The following is a 21,190-nucleotide window of genomic DNA, read 5'->3' as shown; positions in this document are numbered from 1 at the left end:
GGCACTCCGCGGTAAATGGCCTGCACACCCTAAAACGACCGTGCAAATACCTGTGCGATAAACCGTTCCCCGGAAATGCAAATGGCCATCGTTTACGCATTACTCCACCTACCGGTTGAAATTAGTATCGCGTCGTATCAATTCCGAGTAGATTTCTTGGATTAATTTAACCAGCATAACTGAGAACATGATAAGACAAAGATATTTTTGACCCTGAAGTTTAAGAAATAATTACAGCAGAACTTCGTTTATTTACAATTTTAGACATACGAAATCATAGCCGAGTTTTCATTAGGTTATAAATCTCTAGCATGCAATACTATGTGGAATCTGAGAGATACGCAAGAGCAGTCAAATGTATATATAGTTTGTTATTATGTCAAAATGACAATTCATAGAACACGTATCGACTGTAACTATAGTCTTATTCACATTACGGTTAAGCGTAAATCTCTTTTATCGGAACTACTCGGTTATTCTAACTGTTTCGCCTCTCCTTTCCCGACCTGTTTGGATAAATGGGATTTTACTATAAAAATGTGAAGGAGCTATTATATATATACGTAATAAATGATGATTAATTAAATTCACGGCTAGTAAAGGATGAAACGTGTCCTTGGCAATATTACCGTCAACGTGGCGTAATTATGAATCGTCGTAACAGATAATTATGGTAATACGTGATTACGAATTAGCGGTAACGTAACGTGAATTTATGTAATTATTACAGTAATGAATCTGCTAGCCAACATGACTAATGCAACGTATTTCCCGCAACGGACATGACAAATACGTAAATCTGTATCATGATAATTACTGTAATCAAGCAACCATGTACCCCCCGTATTGACGGTAGGACGGCATGGAAGACCGCGAGGAGTCGTGTCCAAAATTTCATCCGCGTGAAACACGTGCGACCACGTATCAGGCGTATATTTTCCGTGTACACGCTGCCGGCTTGTTAAATTTTATGCAATAAAGTACAGCGAATTAGAGGGGCGTTTGCAGTTTGCTCTTTGAACGCGAGATTAACAAAGGGGATTTTGACAGATTAAATTTCATTTTCTTCCTGGCCTACGATCTATTAAATTTCCCACTACAATTTCTCTTGCACGTTCTTTTGATTCTTTATTTATCGTATTGCCTTTAATCTGGTTAATTCGAATTTTTCAATATACATATTAACTCTGATCACATTTTAAAAATTCAGGCTTCATAGAGCTAATTTTCAGAAGATATTTTATCCGTTACTGTTATTTCTTGTAGAATATTTAAAATATTTCATTTGGCATTTTATGTTTTATACGTCGAAACCAATTAGTAATTAATACATCAAAATGAATGCTTTTTATCGCATGAAATATAGAATACGAAATAAAATTCTATATCTTGTGCTCAAATTGTAGGGTTATAGTTTAGTTTAAAATTCCTACAATATTTCGAGAACGTAGACTACAAATATATTCTGTTTACATCTTGGATGCAATATTCTTTCTATATACAATCGTTGACTATATCTAACACAATTTTATATTAAAACTCGTCGAAAATTTACTCCCCTCCCCCCCCCCCCCAAAATAAAGAAAAATCGCAAGACATCCTGTCAAACACACTTTTAATAAACTGGGCAATATACGTATCACATATAAAGCAACATAAAATATTTCTACAAGAGTAGAACGAGTTCTCTCGATTTCGAAACTCAGACATCGTCAACGATGTCGCTAACAACGTCGGTTTTCCTGACAGCAACGGCAATCAACCGATTTTCGCACAACAACAACCAATCCATCCTTGGTCCACCCTTATCCGCGTTTCCCGCGGGGAAACTACTCTTCTGCTGTGGATTTCTCCGCGCATCTATGCTCCCCGTGCTTCTCCCTTCGTGCGCGCACTTCTGCCACTTGCCCTCTTCGGCTTTTCTCTCTTGCCATCACGCCGCGCTGTCGCGTCTCCGGCAAGACGCGATGCTTTTTTTCCTTCAGCTGCTGGGGTGCTTCAGCCACGACGCAACGCAGTCTGTTGGTGATTAGTGTGCTCATTACGTCCGACGCTAATGATGCTTGCATCGCCAGACAAAAGCTGCGACAACCGAGCATACGAGTTGCGAGCCGCCGTCTCTCGTCCTTTCTCTCTTTTCTCGTCTGTCCTTCGTTTCCCGCATCCCTCAAACCCCTTTTTGTCCAAGAAACGCGAGACTTCGCGCACAGATGAAACCTTCGTACGAGCTTTTAACGTTGGTTAGCCAGCATCGTGGTGACGTTGTAGTGCGCGAGGTCGAATCTCTGAGACGTCAGAAGCGACGCCCACGCCACTGTGTAGGATAAGAGAATCGTACTTGACCTGACGTGATGTTTCAATTTTTTGGCAAACTTTCAGTGATGCTACGATACAATGGCGATTGGAATTTGAGAAATCGAGAGCACAAAAGTGTCGATTTCCGAAGTATTTTGCAAGAAGTTTAATGAGTTTCTAGTGACGGGCATTATGTCAGAAAACAGCGCTGGTAGATGGCAGAAGTAAACTAGTCGTGACGAGCGCCCCAGCGTGAAACGGTCATTTTAAGAAACGAGTAAACGCCAAAGTTAATTGCGTTACAGGATGAAGCGAACTCGCGGCCGATCTCAACGAAATAATAATTCGCCGGGGTACACAGAAGAAGAGGAACGGGTGAATTACTAACGTATTAAATTAATAGAATCGAAGGAATTAATAGAACAGTGGTTCGATTGTATGAACTAATTAGAGGAAATATGAATGGAAAACGGAACAAAACGGCCGACGCTTTAGAGCATGACACATTTTCATTTTGAACAGGCAACATTTTAATTGCGACACTCTGGAGCGCAATTAGGATAATGTTTTTAATTTTTCGGTTGGAAATTTTCTTGCACCCTGCCACGCGCTGGGACCGTAAGCATTTTTAATGAAAAGACTCTTTTACAATAGGATTTTAATCGTTATCGAATACGTTACTACCGGCTTTGTGTTAATTTTTAAATTATTCTTTCATAGAAATTTCCCTTGGAAATTGCAGTTAACGTGACAATTATGTGACGATTTCATGCCGCAATTGACGCGAAATATTTTTCTCTCGTCGACATGGGAATAGTCGAATAAAAAAATGTTTAAACGCGATATTAAATCGCTTATCCAACGTACTGCGAAATTAAAATTTCCCTTTTCGGAAAAACCGATAGTCAAATAATAAAATAAATTACTTTCAAAGAAATATTTGGCGTTGCAATTATTTTTTCTTATTATGTCCAAGAATCAGGATTAAAAAATTATTAAGCAGTATAGGAGGATTTTCAGAAAACTAATCGGCACGTACGGGATATTGCTCGCTATGAATAAATAATCTCGTTTCATTCTACTCAAAGAAGGAAAATTCCCTCGATTACTTATAATCCAACGATCCGACGTTCCACATAAAATATGTCTTTAGATAATTCGCGCAAAGTTCTCCTTGAGGTCTCGAAGAAATCCATGGACCGACACGAATATCTTATCGTCAGTGAAAGACGAGTTTAACCGACTAAGAGGAAAACCGCTCGGCAAGAGTGGGAGTGATCTCTTTTTCAAGGGGTGGAGTAGGTCGTGTCGTGGCGACGGTACCGAAACACGAGGAAATTAATAAATTGCCCAAACTTAAGTCGACCCCTAAAGTGCTGGAATAAAAGACCTTCATAAATTTCATTCCACGCGCCCCAACACCTACGCTCGGCCGGCTTCCTTCATCCCCGAAGAAGCAATGCTTTCGCCTCGTCCCCTAAACGCGCGATCTATCCTCGCCCGTCTACGTTCTCTCGCGTGAGTATTTGGAGAAAGAGACGGGAGAGTGAAATTAGTTGCAGTATCCTAAGAACGATCTGAAACTCTATACAAACACATAATCCGACGTGAAAAAAGGGTAATTACTTTACGCGAGTACCGTTTAAATCCTCAGTTACTTTCTTTCTAGTTCGCAATTAAATTCTCTCATCGGTACACTCGTAAAAACGACGGAATAAGAACCAGACAACGAATCGTTTCCCTTTTTATGCGGTAACGTTTCAAGTGTACCGAATCGCCATAGTCCGAAGGAATTGTAAGAGAAAAACGAGAGAGGGCGAGAGATAGGTAACATCCAAAAATGTTAATGGTAAAATCGATGCGGGGCTAGACGTCTCGGGGAGCAATTAAACCGCGAGCCGGCCGCGATAATAGCGGATTTATTGCGACCCATTGGCAACCAACAGATTCCCCTCGTTATACTGTACGCCATACCACGAAAGTGGCAATTTTTCCACGAATAACAGCCCCCGATTGTTTCCAGTGGCCGAAACCCGATGAATATCCCGGTCACTTGGTGTGAAAGGTCGTTGGAGGATGAAGCTCACAATGCGCCACCGCCTCTGGCAATTCGCGCCTTATCGAATCGCCTTAATTGCGTTTTTATCGCGATAAAAAATGAATCGTGAATCGGACAGAAAGTGCACGGCGTCGCTATCAACGGCACCAGCTATCTAGCAACACGGTTTCGTTCGGTTAGCATTGGTCGGACGATGGTGGTGTCGGCGGATATAGAATGCGGGGGCGGCGGAGGCGGAAGGACGGAGAGTATGAGTGGGGGAGGTGGGGGCACCGGAATGAATAGCAACGTGAAACAAAAGCACCGGGTTACAAATGGCGTGTATTCGCGACGGCATTGTTTTAAATGGCTGTCAGACGCCCGGAATTTATCCCGTTTTGCTACGTGACAAGCGCCATTAAATTTATTTATTCATCCACGCAGGCGCGTAGCCTGTCACATTCGAGAAATCCCGCTCTATCTCCAACTACCTACGGCCGGACGGTACTCTACAGGTGAGAGAGGATCGCGTTCAACGATTATGAGCGATTCATGTAAATGGCCCGGTACGATATACATATGTACGATTTGTCACGTTATGCCTTATGTTGTCACGTTATCGTGATTTCTGTGTATACAGCGTGACATTGAATTGCAAGAATTGCTTCTGTTGCTAGAATTATTAGAGTTAAGGAGTTTCTCTGACGGACGTCAAGCACTTTGCACAATATTTTTTAGATTTAACATTGCTTCGTTTTATAGAAAAACATTGTGTGGAAAGTAAGAGGAAAGCTTTCCGCTACATTTGTTTCATGAGATACTAAATAACTGTTTACTGAGATTAGACTGCCACGTGGTTAATTGCTCCATAAATTCTAAGTAGAAGCGCGTTGCCCTTGGTAATAATTAAGTGGAAGCTTGGCAAATGTCGAGGAAAAGAGGAAGTTTATTTAAAAGAATTATTCACCTGGAAAGAACCCTACTTTTTACTGGACAAACGACGTAACAAACGTAGAAGAAAAAAGTGTAAAGTAAAAAACATGAGGATAAAAGAGCAATCCAAGGTGTGATAAATAGAATCGCGAACCATTCCCATCTCCTGTCTGATCAATGAAGTCCATTACTACTTGTGCTCCTGTTTTCCAAACATTCGCTCCATTAAAAAACAGTGGCTCTGGAGGGACGTTTCGTGTAACGCGCGCCGTTATAAACTCGACACTGTTCAACTAAACGAAGCGAATGGTGACGAGTAAACGCAATACACCACGATGGTGAAAGTTGAAGCTAAGTTTCTCTCGAGCGGAACCGGTGTACCGATAAAACGAAGTAATCTTCATGCTTCCAATCGACCAATCTCGATGACGTAATTGTCTTTTCAGCGAGCTTAGGGAAGCGAAGGGTAAACTTCTCGAAGGCTTGCAAGACCTGGCAGAGCCCTTCATCGATAAGCGATCGCTTGGAAGCAAAGTTCGCTTTGCGGCCTGGAATTAAACGAGCTCGTCGAGGCGATAGTTCTAAGAGAGATGGAAGGTACGAAGAAAAGAAAAAAATAGAGGAAAAGGTGGGTGGAACGAAAGAAAGAAGGCAAAAAGGAAAGAAGGGACTGGCCAACCAATCCCACGACGCGTTAATTCTTAATTTCTTAATTTCAAGTCGACCGTTAAGCACTGCGTCAAAGAGGTCTCGACTCTGGTGCACCACCTGCACCGTCTCTTCGACTCTCTCTTCGTCTTTTGGACCTCTTTGTCCGTCTCTTTTACCCATTCCTGGCTGTCGAACGAAAGATGTCGGAAGTTGAAAGCGAGCGCAATTAAGCCGTGCCTCTTTGGGATCTCCATTCATTTTTCAAGTAACGTCGTCGAATACCCTCATCTAAGTTTTAAATCGCGCGGCTTTCGGCGTGCAACGGAGTCGAAGTCACCGGCACCACAATCCATGGAAAAGGTTACGATTTACGGCAAGTGGGATTCGTGTCGATGCCGTGAATTACTCGCGGGCTAATTACGTACGGGTTTGGGTATCCAATAAGGTACTGGTGATTCCACGACACATAAAAATTCATGAAACTAGCCTTGGACAAAATAGCGTTTCTTTCTCCGTATTTCTTCTTCTTTTTCCCTTCTTACACGAATCGTTGATTTCGTTGGTTCGATATTGTATCTTCGTACATCGTAATTCCAAATATTCGATTATTCTTATGTTAATATTATCAGCATTGTTATTGATTATTTGGGACGTGGTTGAAAAGACTTCTGGAAATGTATTCCGAGAGATAATCTCGATTATCTATCGTGAAAGAAGTTCCTATCGCATGAAATACAAAGAGCTGTTACCGTTTCGTTTCTCAAAGAATAAACTGTGAAATCGCGTCGAATGAATTCCCATTTAAACGCGAAAAATACATTACGCTCGATATAAGACGGCACTAATCCGTGAAAAACGTGCTTGTTCCTTTCGCCGATCGACAGGATGGATTTATGGGGCAAATCCTTGATAAGGTTTACGTCCTCGATCGTATCGGTGTTTGCTATCAGTCCTGGGTTCGATACATTGTTCCTTTCGCGTGAAGGAACTCCACGATACAAATAAATATAATGCAGTTACTGGAAATATCATCAGCTCGCTCGAACAACTCATAGCTTCGCCATTTCGCGGATAAGGATTTATTTCCTCTGCTCGTTCTTCTCCTCTCATTCGTCGTCATTCCTTTCTCCGTTTTGATCACTTTATTCAATGGATAAAAGACGAAAGAGGTTAAAGGACGAAAGGTACTGCGACGACGTATAAATATGATAGAAAGTTTGATGGAACTTGGTTCGCAATTTACTAAGAAATAAAATTTCGTAATAGTAACAATTGGATGTATGTGTACGATGTCGAATATGTTTACAATTCTTTTCTCGACTTATATTATAGAAATATCTAATTATTTTCATAAATTGATACCTATTGTGATAATGGCCAAATTTTCCCTACTATAGCATACCTTCATTATATTATTAAAATAAGCAATTTTTGAAAAGGAAAGCTTAAACGAGAATTTGTTAATATGTAATTATCTTCATTTTGTTGTTTTTTTTTTAATAAATAGAGACATATATCAAGCGCTAATACAATAATAAATACAGTATTCATTATTTGAAAATGTTATAAATATATAAGTATCAAATCATCGCTTCACGAAAAGTAGAAATTTTTCTACTTTCTATCAAACGCAAAAGAAAATCTTACGAAAAGCTAACTTCGTTAAGAAAGGATGAAATAGTCGCAATTCTTTTACGAGTTCCAATCTAAGATTTCGCGAAGAAACTGAATATAACGAAATTACCAGCAATACCATTAACTTTATCAGGCGGCTCGTGCCGTGGCTATTTCACCGACGAAGACCTCCGTTTCACCCTTCTTTATCCCGCTAATCAGCGCGGGATATCCAGGGTTGCCGAGAAGTAGACTGACCTGAAACGGCCAGCAAACGATATAAGGATACGGTTGGATTCAGTCTGCAGTTCATGTGTTTGCGAGTTAAGCATGGACGAGGTTGTTTGTACAGACGTGCTCGACGTAGTGAATTTGCGACTACGTGCACGTCACTCGTGCGTTAGTGCCGATAGGCTAACTAGAGAAAGAACCCACCAGTTCGATCAATGCTAATCTATTTAAATCAGTATTCTATGAAACGAGAAAAGATATGAAACGTAGAGTCGGTATATCATCTTCCTAACTTCCTTTTTAATTTTTTGCATGCAAGGAATTCTTGATGAAGTTTTTTGAAACCAAGAATTACGTTTCGGAAAGAAACTACCTTCTTTCCTTTTCTGTATTTCATAAATGAGAGGCAAATTGTGCGAATGGTTCCAATAAAGTACACAGGACTAAAAGAATGAGGATCTACGGAAGGAAACGGGAAGAAAAGGATCTGCACTAAAATCACAAAAGAATAATGTCCCACAATTTTACAGTGAGTTGCAAAGTGGACACATTTTATATTTCATACAGAATTTAAATATTTTTCTAAAGATCAATTTATCCATTTCACTGGGGTAGACGTTTTCGATATTGTCTATATGCAATCCCATAATCGTATATACGAGAAGGACAATTCGCGTACAGTTCTACGTGTATCTGAACACGATGTGTGTCCGATCGTATTTCCGTATGTGGGTCAGACTCACGAGGGAGGCGAGCTCGAACCATTGTTAACAGGAAACTCTGCATTCGGAACCGGACGAGACTTTCAACGGCGAAAAGAAGGTTGAAAAAGGGAGAGATCGTCGCGGTTGGGATGAGTCAAGAGGCCGGAGATAGTGCCTCGCTCTGATATCTCAAATCCATTCCTGGTTCATGCCACAAACCGTGGACAACCGTCGACTTTCACGATCTTCCCTATTTTTTTCCTTTTCCCCGTGTTTCTCCCTTTTCTAACCACTCTCCCATCTCACACGCGAACCAGACGACACTTTCGAAAAACGTCGACCGCGAAACGAAACCTTCGCCGCGTTTGCAGTGAACTTTTGCTCCAGAATTTCCGCTTGCATCATGAAATACGATCAGAGAAAAGTATACTTTTACGGAATTATGATTTCGAATGGATTCCGCGTTGACTGATGTTTGACGGGAACAATTCTTTTTATTCGAAGTTATCGACAGTGTTACAAGCTATAGGAAATACACATTATTTAATCGTTTCTAAGGTTTAAATTTAAATTGCGACGAGTGTGAGACTCGGAATAGGTGCTATCGATTCTTATGTTCGCGATTATGTAGAGGCTGTAAATTTGCAGAATTATTTGCGAAATAAAGTTTTTAAAGTCTTTGCTTTATTAACGAAAGACAATCGCGGTGTATTACGTTTTAGTGTCCTTCCTGTTTTATTCTCGCTGTGATAACCTATTCAATTTTTACGACAGTCTACATTGTTCCAGTAGTACACGGCCTTCCTTTCTTTTATTAATCTTGTTACCGCTATGGTGTCGTATTTTCCGTGTGATTTAATGCTAGCAACGTCTCTCTATATTAAGAAATCTTCCCTCGTAAATAAATAAACGTACATACGATCTCATAAGAACATATATAAAATCTTCTAGTCAATAATAATAATAATTATTATATTTTAGGACAAATACTTAAATGAACATGCTCAAACTATTTTAACAAAAAGAAAAAGAAATTATAATAATTAGAAAACAATCACGTGGCACATAAAACGAAACAATCGAAACATCTGACATTCATCGTCAAAAGCGAGATATACGAATAGTTCTAAGCTTTAAACTACAAGAGCAATCGCAAATAAAGAGACGGTAAACCCGAGTGGTAGACAACTATTTTCCCCGTATAATGCTTTCGAAACCAGCTGTACGTTCGTCCACTATGTCAATTTTATGTCCCGGAACAGACGAAGGGTAGAGAAAAAGGCAAATCGTAGTCGTTATTACCAATTACCAAACCGTTAATTCTATTTACGTTATCGCCAGAACGTGGAACGATTTCGGCCGACTGCCACCAACTCATAAATCAAGCTCAAGTACCATTATCTGTCTCATACACCGAGGCCGATGAATCGCGACGGCTATTATCGAGGCGATAGAAGCCGGAGAAGTTCGCACAATAACGCGTAATGGTCCGCGCAGTCTCGCCAAAGGTCGATAAAGGCTAATTAGCAGAAATTCTCGTCTCAGGTGGTCCTTCTACCGATTCCTAATCACTTAACCGGCGCCGAGTGGGGGCGTCTCGAGAGCGTTCCAGGATGTACAACGCGACGAGAAGGGATTTAACACGACCAATGTGATACGTGGGCCACGTTCAGTTGCCAAAATTCTGATTAGCTCTCGACTGCCAACGTATTTGCCAACGATTCAACCGTGAGACGTGCCACTTCGAATACTAAGATTGCCCGTTTCAGTCATATCAACGCTTCTCAGAGAATCATCACGGATAATAAAAGAGAAACAAAATTTTAGAATTTGTAATTACAGTGACTATACTTGAATTCGTCTTTTTCTATTACGAAACTATCTGCTAGACAATAATACCCGAAAGAATTTGGAATTTTCTTATGCTAAAGTTAGATAAAGATTTCAGAATTTTATTTTGTTCTCAAACAAAAATGTCGCGATTTGACTATTCAAAACATACTACTTCTCCCCTAATATTATCGAATACAAACAAAAACAAACGTTTTACATAAATACTAAACCTTAAAATCTACATTTTGTTTTATTTGAATTGAAGAATTACTAATCCTTAAAAAATAAAAAATTTTAGAATTCCTAAGAATTCAGTACAATAATATTTGCTCACTAAACGTGCGAGTCAAATGATAGACGCATAAAGCAAACGCGAACGTATCAGAATCACTGAAACGATAAACGTCCTGAATCACGGGATTTACGGGAGGTGTGAGCTTTTTACAATCATTGGCCCTGTCAAATATCGCGTTCGAGTCGGATTAGGGCAACACACGTAAAATAAGCAAAACGCTGAATCAAGCAATGTGTCGGTCGCGTTGGCACGCTCGCCAAAAATGATGATTCCTATGGTCTCGCGGCAATGATTATCACCCAGGCTGCCCGCCTGGACCGTGACGAGAAAACCGAGCGAAGCAACACGCTCAATGATTTCGCCTGCGAGCGAGTTCTGACACGCGACAAACTGTCAGTGATATACGATTTTGGTGTCGAATGTTTGTCACCATGAGTTTCGTGGTCTGCGTACGTCGTGATTTACGCGTACTGTCATTAATCAACATCATTCGGTGCGTGTACTCACCGGGCCGAACTGTTCGAAGTAGTTTTTCACGTCCTCCAGCGTCGTCGGTGCCGATAGTCCACCGACGAATATCTTCTTTGTCCTTGTCACCATCTATAAGCAGAAAGAAATTATTCGATGTTATTAATGATATCTTGAAAATGTTAGAGAACATATACAGCGATCAGAAAATAATGTTTAAGAAATTACTCTGTGGCGATAGTAAGAAAATGTAGCATGTGTTAATACACGAACGATGTTTCCTTAAGAAATCATTAAAGTAGCAAGAACATAATGAGTATACTATAGATGTTTGTTCATTCACAAAACATTTCGAAGTGCAAGAATTTTCAGAATGCTCGTGACATTCAATAATATGTAGAATATCTAAAATATAATACACATCATAATATTTAGTATATTTAAATTCTTCCTTTATTTGGCTACCATTCTTTAAACATTATTTCTAATTATGTTTATAGAGATATGAATACCAGAGTTTAGTGATAAGAAATAAAATAACAGAATTATTATATATTATTATATTATTATACTTCTTTATATTTACGCGATACGAAAGAATATTTATACATGTATACAAGAGTTCCTGGAATACAGTCAGTTCGTTTCAAGTTATTCAAAACAGTATTATGCGGGACTTAGAGTTCATATAAATGTAATAATTAAGTTTCATGTTATTGTTTGTCGAAACCGTATAACTGAAGTATTGTATTGTACTCTGCATGCCGTAACTTTTTACCATGTACTACGAATCATCATGTAAAACAAGCACCATGTAATGCTTACCGGTATGAGAAGTTTAAACAACGTTTGAAACAAGTGGTAATTATATAATTATATGAGAAATCATTATGAGAAAACGATGAGACATGTATAGAAAGAAATTAGATTTTGTTTCGTATATTACGATTCGCTGCATCGCATCATATCGAGGATACAAGCCAGGCTATTTCTCGATTATAACGCCTTAAAACTTGTTAATTTACAAAAATATATAACAATTACTATATAGAACTCGGGAGTAAAGTGCAATAGAACACATCGTTTTAATTTAACATTACCAATTTGCAATAAGATATAAATATTCGTACAAAGTTTTTTCATTACTTTCGTATCACCCATTTATCAGCGAAATGGATTCCACATGTTACGAAACATCCTGCATACAGACGTGATTGTTCGTGTGTTCTGAAAACTATGCCAATATATAATTCCGGCTATAAAGGTTTCAGAAACTTCTGTAAACTTGTTTCAATAGAATAACTATGTCAGAGCTTGTTACTCTCGTAATTTAGACGGCCCATTAACAAGCTTAAAAATAAATTGAACAAGTAATGGCAGTTGTACAGGAAAAGTATAGAATGTGGAACTATTAATTATAAGTTCAAGGAAGTTTATAATTTTTATAGTATCTAAGGATATTTTTTGGTGTTTGAATTTGAAAGAAGAGGAACAATAGAATTAGAATGTCTTTCACATTTTGCACTGCAACGCTTCCTAAACGGGCGATCCGAATTTCTGAACACGTATAGACGGTTTTTACAAACAGCTATTGATCGACAGACATATATTTACGTCAACATGGTCGTACACAGTACCGTTAAATCGTACGTGTTCATATTTGGCATGAAAAATGGAACGTACAGGAAACAGGAACGATATTTATTTCCTTTGCGACAACGCATTGAAACTCGTTATCATATTTTCAATAAATTTTGTTAACCGACCGACAAGATAAATTTCGCTAAAAGAGGTTCCTCCAAAGCAACCGTGCAAAATGACGAACGCCCGTATTCACAAAGCTAAAATTGCACATCAACTGTCGAAGAAACAATTTTTCTTTAAAAAATAAGAAAGCAGTTTAAATATTTCTCAAGACTACTTAGTTTTAAATAATATAGAAAATTTTATTCGAAAAAGAATTTGAACAGGAGAAAAAAAATGTTGTCTTGTAATAAACAATTTATCTTGCTCAAATCTGTAAGTATTTTTTTTTTTGTTCATTTTCTTCACGACACTAATGGTTAATAAATTTAAGGTACCGAGGATGTTGAAAACGTTTTACCATACGCTTTGAAATATGTTTACTTTGTAGACTTACAAGCACAAAAATGCGCCGGGAATAATGTTCTTTTTAAAGCGTGTTTTGAGGACGAAAGAATTGAAAAGGGATGGTATACAGAGGGAATGGGGAAGACAGCTGAAAAATGGCACGGTTGTGGTTAAGAAATTGATAAGGAGGCTGATAAAATATGAATGGCCCGCGTCGGGCACGCCACGCCGTTTCTACGAAAAAGATCCTTTCAGCGGCGACATTTTTCGTATTTGTTCAAATCGGTAATGTCAATTCACGATCGCCAACACTGTGCCAGAATATTTTACAGAATTTCAATTGAATGGAACAGTGGAACAAAAATGTTTATTACAATTTTTAATACAACGATAAAATTATTAACATACTGAATTATATCTAACTATTGCATGCGAAATAATTCGAGGGAAGATCTATTGCATGTGTATAAATTAATCCGATGCATCTTTCGATAGTTTGAAATTCATTAACAAGGAGGTAATGTTGCAACATAATTATCCGTGAAATACGAATCGAACAAAGCCGGCAGGTATTTTAGAGTGATAATTTTATAAACGTTAGGATAAAACAACCGTGAAATTTATACGAATAAATTTAAGCAGATAATAGGAATAAAGTACCCTTTTTTGCTTTGCGTATAATATCTTCAACCTGATCACAAGTTATCACAATATTTACTATTGTTTATATACGATATTAATATTAGGAAACAAATATTATCGTTGGAAGCTATAAAGGCGACGTATTTTCAAGTTTATTAGCTCAGAAGCACGTGAATTGTTCAAACGTCCTTTGTAATTTTGTGCTTCTTACAACACTGAACTTGGATTTTATACAGACTACTTTTGATTAATATAAATTACATTAAACTCGTTTAAAAGGATTTGATTTTCCTCTGAAGGAACATACGGCTAATGGTTTATACAAATTTTCTAAAAATTGTCAAGGTTAAATAGCCAAAAAGCGAAAAACTGGATTACAATTCACAGGTCCGAACGAGATCTGTACTTTCTTCAATTCATTCCTATTGCGATGCGACAAAAATAAAACTAATACAAGTATAAGGAAGCTCGCACACTGCTCCTACATTGAAAAGTTCGGTAAATACGGATACGAGCCGCACTCGATAAAAGAGATTTTGAAAACTGTATGAGATACGTTTTCCTTCTTTTTCTCGAAAAGTTGTTTGACGAATTCTAGTGGCATGAAAACATCACGGAAGCCTTTCTTCGATCGTTTCCGACGCTTTGATTCGAGACAAATTGCGATCGTTTAACGAGAAGAAAAGTGAAAAATAAGCAACGATACAGCGAACTGCAAGGATCGCCTCATAAATGATAACGAGAACGCGTTTCGTTGAAATCACGGCAACAGAAACATCGTATCGTGGCGAAACTAATTACCAGTGGTTGTTTCAACGGCAATGCGAAGAGATTGAGGCGGAAAAAAGAGAACAAGAGAGAATGGCATTTAGACGGAGCATCTTAATAACACGATCGCAATATAATAAAGCTGCACGGAGAAAATTTCGCAACGGAAAAACGGCGCTCGCAAGTAGTCAGGCTTCGTTTGGAGAATAGAGAAAGAAGGAGACAAAACGATGGTGTAGATGGAAGAGGCACGACGGGTAGGACGGGAGAATGGGAAAGCTGAATACAGCGGAAACGGCAGAAGAGGTAAACTCTGGTAATTTCAGTGATGGCTGGGCTTAGACCTCTCTATATCCGGTGAGTAACGCAAACCCCTTGGCGCAAGTCCTTCCACCTCGTGGTGCCTGAAACTCAACCCATTCTCTCTCTCTTTCTCTCTCTCTCTTTCTCTCTCTCTCTTTCTCTCTCTCTCTCTCTTTCTAATCTCACCCTCTGGTTCGCGATCATCCCTGTGTCCCTCTCATCTCATGGGAGGCGGAGGATAGCTCGCGATCCTCGGCTGCTTGGAAGCCTGGCTAATCAGCGAAGTGTATGAAGTCCCATGGATGAAAATAAAACTGGCTGGATCTCGAAAATTAAATAAATGACTCGCCTCGATTCCGTCGGCGGAAACGTACCTCGTGAACGAACTACTGGCAGACGAGGGACGAGAAAGGGGAGGAATAAGTATACAGAGGAGAGAGAGAGATAGAGAGAGAGAGAGAGAGAGAGAGAGAGAGAGAGTAAGTAAGGGAGGGAGACCCGAAGAGATCGGTAGAAGGCCAAACCTCAGGCAGAGAAGAGCTAAACGGCTGTCGAAAAAAGAGGACGAAGCAAACGGACTGAGAGAAAGACATAGATAAATAGCGAGAACGAAAAAAGGAACAGAAGATACACGAAGGCAAAGGGGAACCACTTATTCGAATGAAGTTGCATCAGCGGCAGCTCACTTGCTGCAGCTTGGCCGGAAACACCGAAAGAGGGAATTGAAGTTTCCTGATATCCCGTTTCTACCGCTGTTGAACGGGTATCGGCCTAAGAGCCGGCCGAGCTGCTGAAATTTTATTACGCTACGCTACGCTCGGTTTCATTCCCTAATGAGCGCATTATCGTGCAAACAAGACACTTCAGCTGGAGGCCAGTGTCTCCGACGACACTCTTAAACATACCACTTTTACCGAAGAATATTCTTTCGTCTTATTACACGGATAGGAATAAGAGAAGAAGTTGGATTGTCTACGACGTTGCGAAAGAAGAATTGCCAAAGGCCATGCTTGTAATTGCTACATCGAAGTTTCGCCAAATTTAACCAACTCGTTTTGTCCTGAATTTGAGAGAACGCAGCATATTTCATTATATTCGGAAAATGGAAGGAACGCGATAAGTTTTGTGAATTGAAGACTCAAGCATACAGGCAATTGCGTGTCCAACGAAGAACAACTTGGGGTGGAAAAATATAAGCCATAGGGGCTGAGGGGGTGAATGGAAAACACCGAGCGGATCGTTAGCGGAAATAAGAGCGGATAGAGGAGAAATGGTAATGGAAACACTTATTATACCGTAGCATTATGTAAATACCGGAAGACTATTATAATTTTGCAACTTACTAGCGGCGACTTTATAGTTTCATCGCTCGGAGGCTGGGTCCTATTCTCACCCTCCATTCTCGATTTCTTTGCAGCCGCAAGAACCTAAACCTGAAAGACCTACGCCGCGTATACACACGCGCGCGCCCTTCTATCTTGGTTTTCCAGTTTACTCGCCCACTCTTCACGGTTACAAAAATGAAATTGTCGCGCGAAAGAAGCTGGATAAACCTCCTTCGAGCTTTAAAAAAATCCGCTGCTCTCGTTTCTTTGTGAAAGAATATACCACGGTTCCCGGAGACTTCTTGATAAATATTTTACGACCAGCTCCCTCGCTGTCCGTTTATTACGCAATATATACGAGAGAATTTAAAAGAATAAATTATTTATATCGAGTAAAACGATTCGCAAGGTATAGAATATAAATTGGAAGGTCTAGCGAAGGCAACGTAAAAATTCCGAATGATAAAAGAAACACGAAACGTATTGGTAAGAATGAAATATGTATATCCAAGCGAGTATGTACTGTATGTCAGCATGTACGTCATAGTTCCTAATATCAACTGGTGTATTCGATAAGTTCAAGCGAGAGGTAATTTCCTTCTGGCAGTCGATTAATCTATCCTTTTACTGGCTATACTCGACTAGTGTGTGGTTATTTTTTATCGTCAGTCCTTGAAACTTCGTAGAGATAGAGCGAGAAACTTCAACCCGACGAGGAAGACTATCCATCAAATGGTTTCGAATTTCCTATAACTACGGTGGAATCGTGGATGATACCGAAGATTTCAACAATCCGAAAATATTGTCGATAATACATACACTCGCTTTATCGTGTCTGTTATGTTTCACACAAGCTCAAAACACGAAAATAGCTTTTCACGCAAGCGAAAAATGAAATATATAATAGAAAAGAAAGTGAAGAATGAATAAAATAGTGCTCCTAAATGAGTTTCGAATTACCGATTTCATTTAAAATCCACCTAGCAATTCCAAAGATGAACGTTGCGCATGAAAAGATAAACGTTCAAAGATGAACAGTACGCACGCAAGAATATATATTCCTATTAATCTCATAATCATTCTCGAATGCAGAAAATGGACGGAGGAAGAGAACGAAACAAAGGGGAGGACAAGAGCAAGGTGCTGGAACGAGGGAAATGGGTAAAATAAATATTGGAATAAATGTCGGCGAGTGGGCGTGCCAGTTTTAACGGGCCCAAACCATTAAATCTGCCTAGCGAGCGCGGATATTGTCGCGTGGAATGGCAAGGAGAACGCTTTGCTCGTTTGCAATTATTGTGGAAGTTTAATCGGCCGCTATATGCCGCGCTGATGAGACTACGAGAGCAGAGGCAGGGTATACATGCATATGTGTCCGGTATATCGTGAAAACTTTTTTGGTACCGTATCGTTCAGAAAATGTTTCGCAATTTTTGTCCCTCTGTCCCCGCAACAGTGGCGGAAAGTAACGGCTGAAAGAGAAACAGAGAAAAGAGCCGTTTAAACAGTACGATACCTTAAACGAAAATTGCATAAAATGACATCCAGTGATTTTATTCCCACATTTATATGGTTCTCGAGCACGGTAATCTTTTTCTATCTCTCTTCTTCCTTTTTTCATTCTTTTGCATTTTGAAGATATATTTTTTTCGTCTATCTATATTCATTTCATATTATTTAATACAAAGGAAAAGAGAATTAAAATCAACATAGAGATAAGTAGGTAATTCCTCTTTCTGGCAATTATCTTAATTAACGGAATTGCTTAATGTCAGAATGGTAGTTTAATACTCTGTTCTACTTTGAAATGTAATATTGATCCTAATCTTGGAAGTTACACAAAGTAATGCAAACTTGCGAGAAAACTGTTTTAAATTACAAAGTGTTATACATATTTAATCGACCAACGAAACTAAATATTGTGCAAGATAATTAATTATAAGTGGATAAAATTCAGACCTAACATTATAGAATTTTGATTCAGACAATCTCACTCACTATCTTCGCAATCTCAAATTAAAACTAAGCAAACGTAACCACATTAACTAAGACCAAACGATAAAAATGCGCTATTTTCCAGATCTACTTCGGAGAAAGCAAGATACGAATGGTCGTCTAAGACTAATACCCCCCGATGGTTTAAAAAGCGGCAGTGAATCGTTCGAGAGGGCGTAAAGGGTTGAAGAAAGAAGAAAAGATTTGCTTGAAAAGGGGAAGTTACCATGGAAAAGTAGGGCAAAAGGGCGGGAAATGGATAGGGCGAGCCGGTTATCGTCCACAAAGTTACGACCTTCGTCTTAGTACATGGATTCCTTTTCTTTCTTTTTCTTGCTTTCACGCTTGTCATTTTTTTCGATCTCAACGTATCCCTAGCTTTACCTCCGTTTAAGTCCCCCTTTCGACCACTACTCTTGGGGCAAAACAGAATTATCCCGTGCCATGCGATTTCGACTCGTTCTATCTGTGAAAATTACCTGAGCAAGCGTTTCTTTGGTATACTATCCATTGAGGGGAAGAAACAGTTAGCGATGTTAATTGAAACTTTAACTCAAAGGGAATAATAAAGTTCGCGGCAAAGAAACTGTAGTAGTTACTACGAACGAAGCTTCCCTTAATTTGTGTGTCGGAAAGATAATCTTTCGATATAGATAATGCTGGGATGATAATTTTCGAGGTTCGAATGTATTGTTCCCTTGTGGATAAGTTTGGAACTGACAGTGTTAAATAATTTTGAAACTGATAGATATAATATACCTAATGTATGAGATTCTAGTACATATACTCAATTTAAGTGGATAAAACTCTTGTTATCCATTCAAGTAATTCGAACAACATTGCAATCATTTTATTATATGCACTGTATTTACAAATTTTACTGGAAAATTTATTAGTATTACTAAAAAATTATGTAGATTTATGTCCTAAAAAAAAGAATGTCCTAAAATTTGTCAAATTTGTCTTCGAAATAAATTGTCTTCAACAGATCACGAACTACGTGAAAAAACATTTTTTTTTATAAAACATCATCACCTACGCATAACTCTCAGCTATTCACGACACTATTTTACTATTGTTTTATTTCAACTATACGTTACTCAACACACTCGAACATACGTCGCTACAACATTATCCCCCAACACCTCCCCATATTTCACTAGCACTTGCTAACTATTACCTTGTGTTCTCAGGTACAGCTCGAACAAAACGGTACGAGACGCTCGCGAAAAATCCGCGTTGCTCGAAAAAGAGGTAGACAACGTGGCAGCAGAGTTGCACACGGGATTAAAACAGCAAATATCAAATTTTCCTCGTGTTGGTGTCTATCTTACCGGATGCAGCTGCAGCTTGCGAGCTCGCGGCACTGCCACTAGTGCTAATTTCTCGGGTGTCTGACGTTTCAGAATTTAAGTCACCGGTCATAAATACCGAAAAGAGGTTAAAGCGTGGAAGGCAGGTTATCAGCGAGCGGACGGTAAGGCGCTCAACATTCGTCTGTGGTTCGGGTCATTGCTATCGCACTGTCCAGCCCTGACCCTACCTTACCCACCCCGGTTTTTACATGCCGCGTAATACTGCGATTCTACAAATTTACCGTTGCTACGTGGTCTCTATCGTAGATTATACCCACACACCATATCAGCCACTATACCCAGAAAAATTCTTTTTTTCTTACACAACATTTTAGTCTCCAATCAAGTTAATACACGATACAACGCAAAGGAAATTCGATAATTTAAATTCTAGTCGATTGTTCCGATTCGAGTCGAAAAGTCGATGGTTTTCTGTGATTATGAGGTGTCGATAGAAATTTGAGAACTTTTTCGGAGTATTTTGGAATTTGAACAATGTAAATTCCCGGATGAAAACTTGTATTTGAAGCCAAAATATAAAACCAAGATAAAACAGATGAAACTTTTTTCGAATCCATGTCCGTATTTTTCTCGAAGGGAGTAACTGGAGTAATAAAACCAATTATCTCTGCAATTTTTCAAGCCTGATTCTTATGCCTTAAAAACATCTTCAATTACTAAAAGCCTTCTCCTGGGTCTCTCCATTTCTGAAATCGTACCGATGGTAGATTTTTCTTCCGGAGAAAGAATTATTTCTCTTTCGCTTTTCGAAAGAGTCTCAACGTTTTGTCAGCAGGATCTTTTTCCTATTGTTAACGTCGACAAAGACTGATTGCAACAGGGCCAGCCGGCTGTGATAGATCCTTCGATCACGCGGAAACGAATCCTTGGATGCAGCGAAATACTTTCTCCCTATAAATGATGCTGATGTAATAGATGTCGTTGCTTTATATTAAATGGTCAGAGATCTCTTTCCTCGTTAGCCGGCGCATCCTTCGAGCCAAAACAATGAAGGTTTACTCGAACTGAATGGAGGACTCACCCGTCGTGCATTGTGCTCCCTTTGAATTGTAATCACCGTACATCTGCTCGCGCGGTAGAACGTGAATAGTTCGAAAGAAAAGGAGCTCCACGAGCTTGAAGAATAAGTATTTTGAATGGTATAGTGGTTCAAGGCTAACTAGATCGAAGCCGTCGCCATTCTCACGACAGAATTTCCGTCATCGTCAAGCCGTCTTGTATATTTTTTTCTTCTTCTTCTCCTATTTAAAGTCACAAAAAAACGTCTGACCAACGATTCAGAATTAGTTCAGGCGATGCGTTTTAAGCGTAAATCAAAATTGCTCTTTAAATAGGTTTTAATTAACGATGGTATTCGCTGAGTGTAACCATGATTATTTGCTAATTAAACATTTTAACCGATTCGCACGCACGAATGAGCGACTAATTATAATCTCGATGCGTCAAAGGGAAGCTCACCGGGGTCAAAATTATTCTCCATGCCCGAATTTCCATTTTCGAGGTTTCATGAACCGGCGTGCAGCCAGCGGTTTCGATTTAATAATCAAAAGTTCGATACACCTTTCTCTATCGCCCTAAATCCAACCCATTACATTCACCGCGCGGTTGCGATTTACCTCCTTGCTCTT

General features: G+C 39.2%; 1 protein-coding gene across 8 annotated transcripts in view; it reads right to left on the bottom strand.

The window, feature by feature from the left end:
* Window positions 1-21,190, bottom strand: part of LOC117215078 (RNA-binding protein Musashi homolog Rbp6) — a 761,999-nt gene that overhangs the window by 195,719 nt on the left and 545,090 nt on the right. For all 8 annotated transcript variants that reach the window (XM_033461509.1, XM_033461508.1, XM_033461502.1 and 5 more), the window contains one exon: window positions 11,102-11,194. In XM_033461509.1, coding sequence (XP_033317400.1) covers window positions 11,102-11,194 — 93 coding nt within the window. The remainder of the gene's footprint in view (window positions 1-11,101; window positions 11,195-21,190) is intronic.

The sequence above is a fragment of the Bombus bifarius genome, unplaced genomic scaffold (genome assembly GCF_011952205.1).
Source record: "Bombus bifarius isolate JDL3187 unplaced genomic scaffold, Bbif_JDL3187 scf7180000009343, whole genome shotgun sequence".
Lineage (NCBI taxonomy): Eukaryota > Metazoa > Arthropoda > Insecta > Hymenoptera > Apidae > Bombus > Bombus bifarius.
This window is presented reverse-complemented; position numbering and strand designations above follow the sequence as displayed.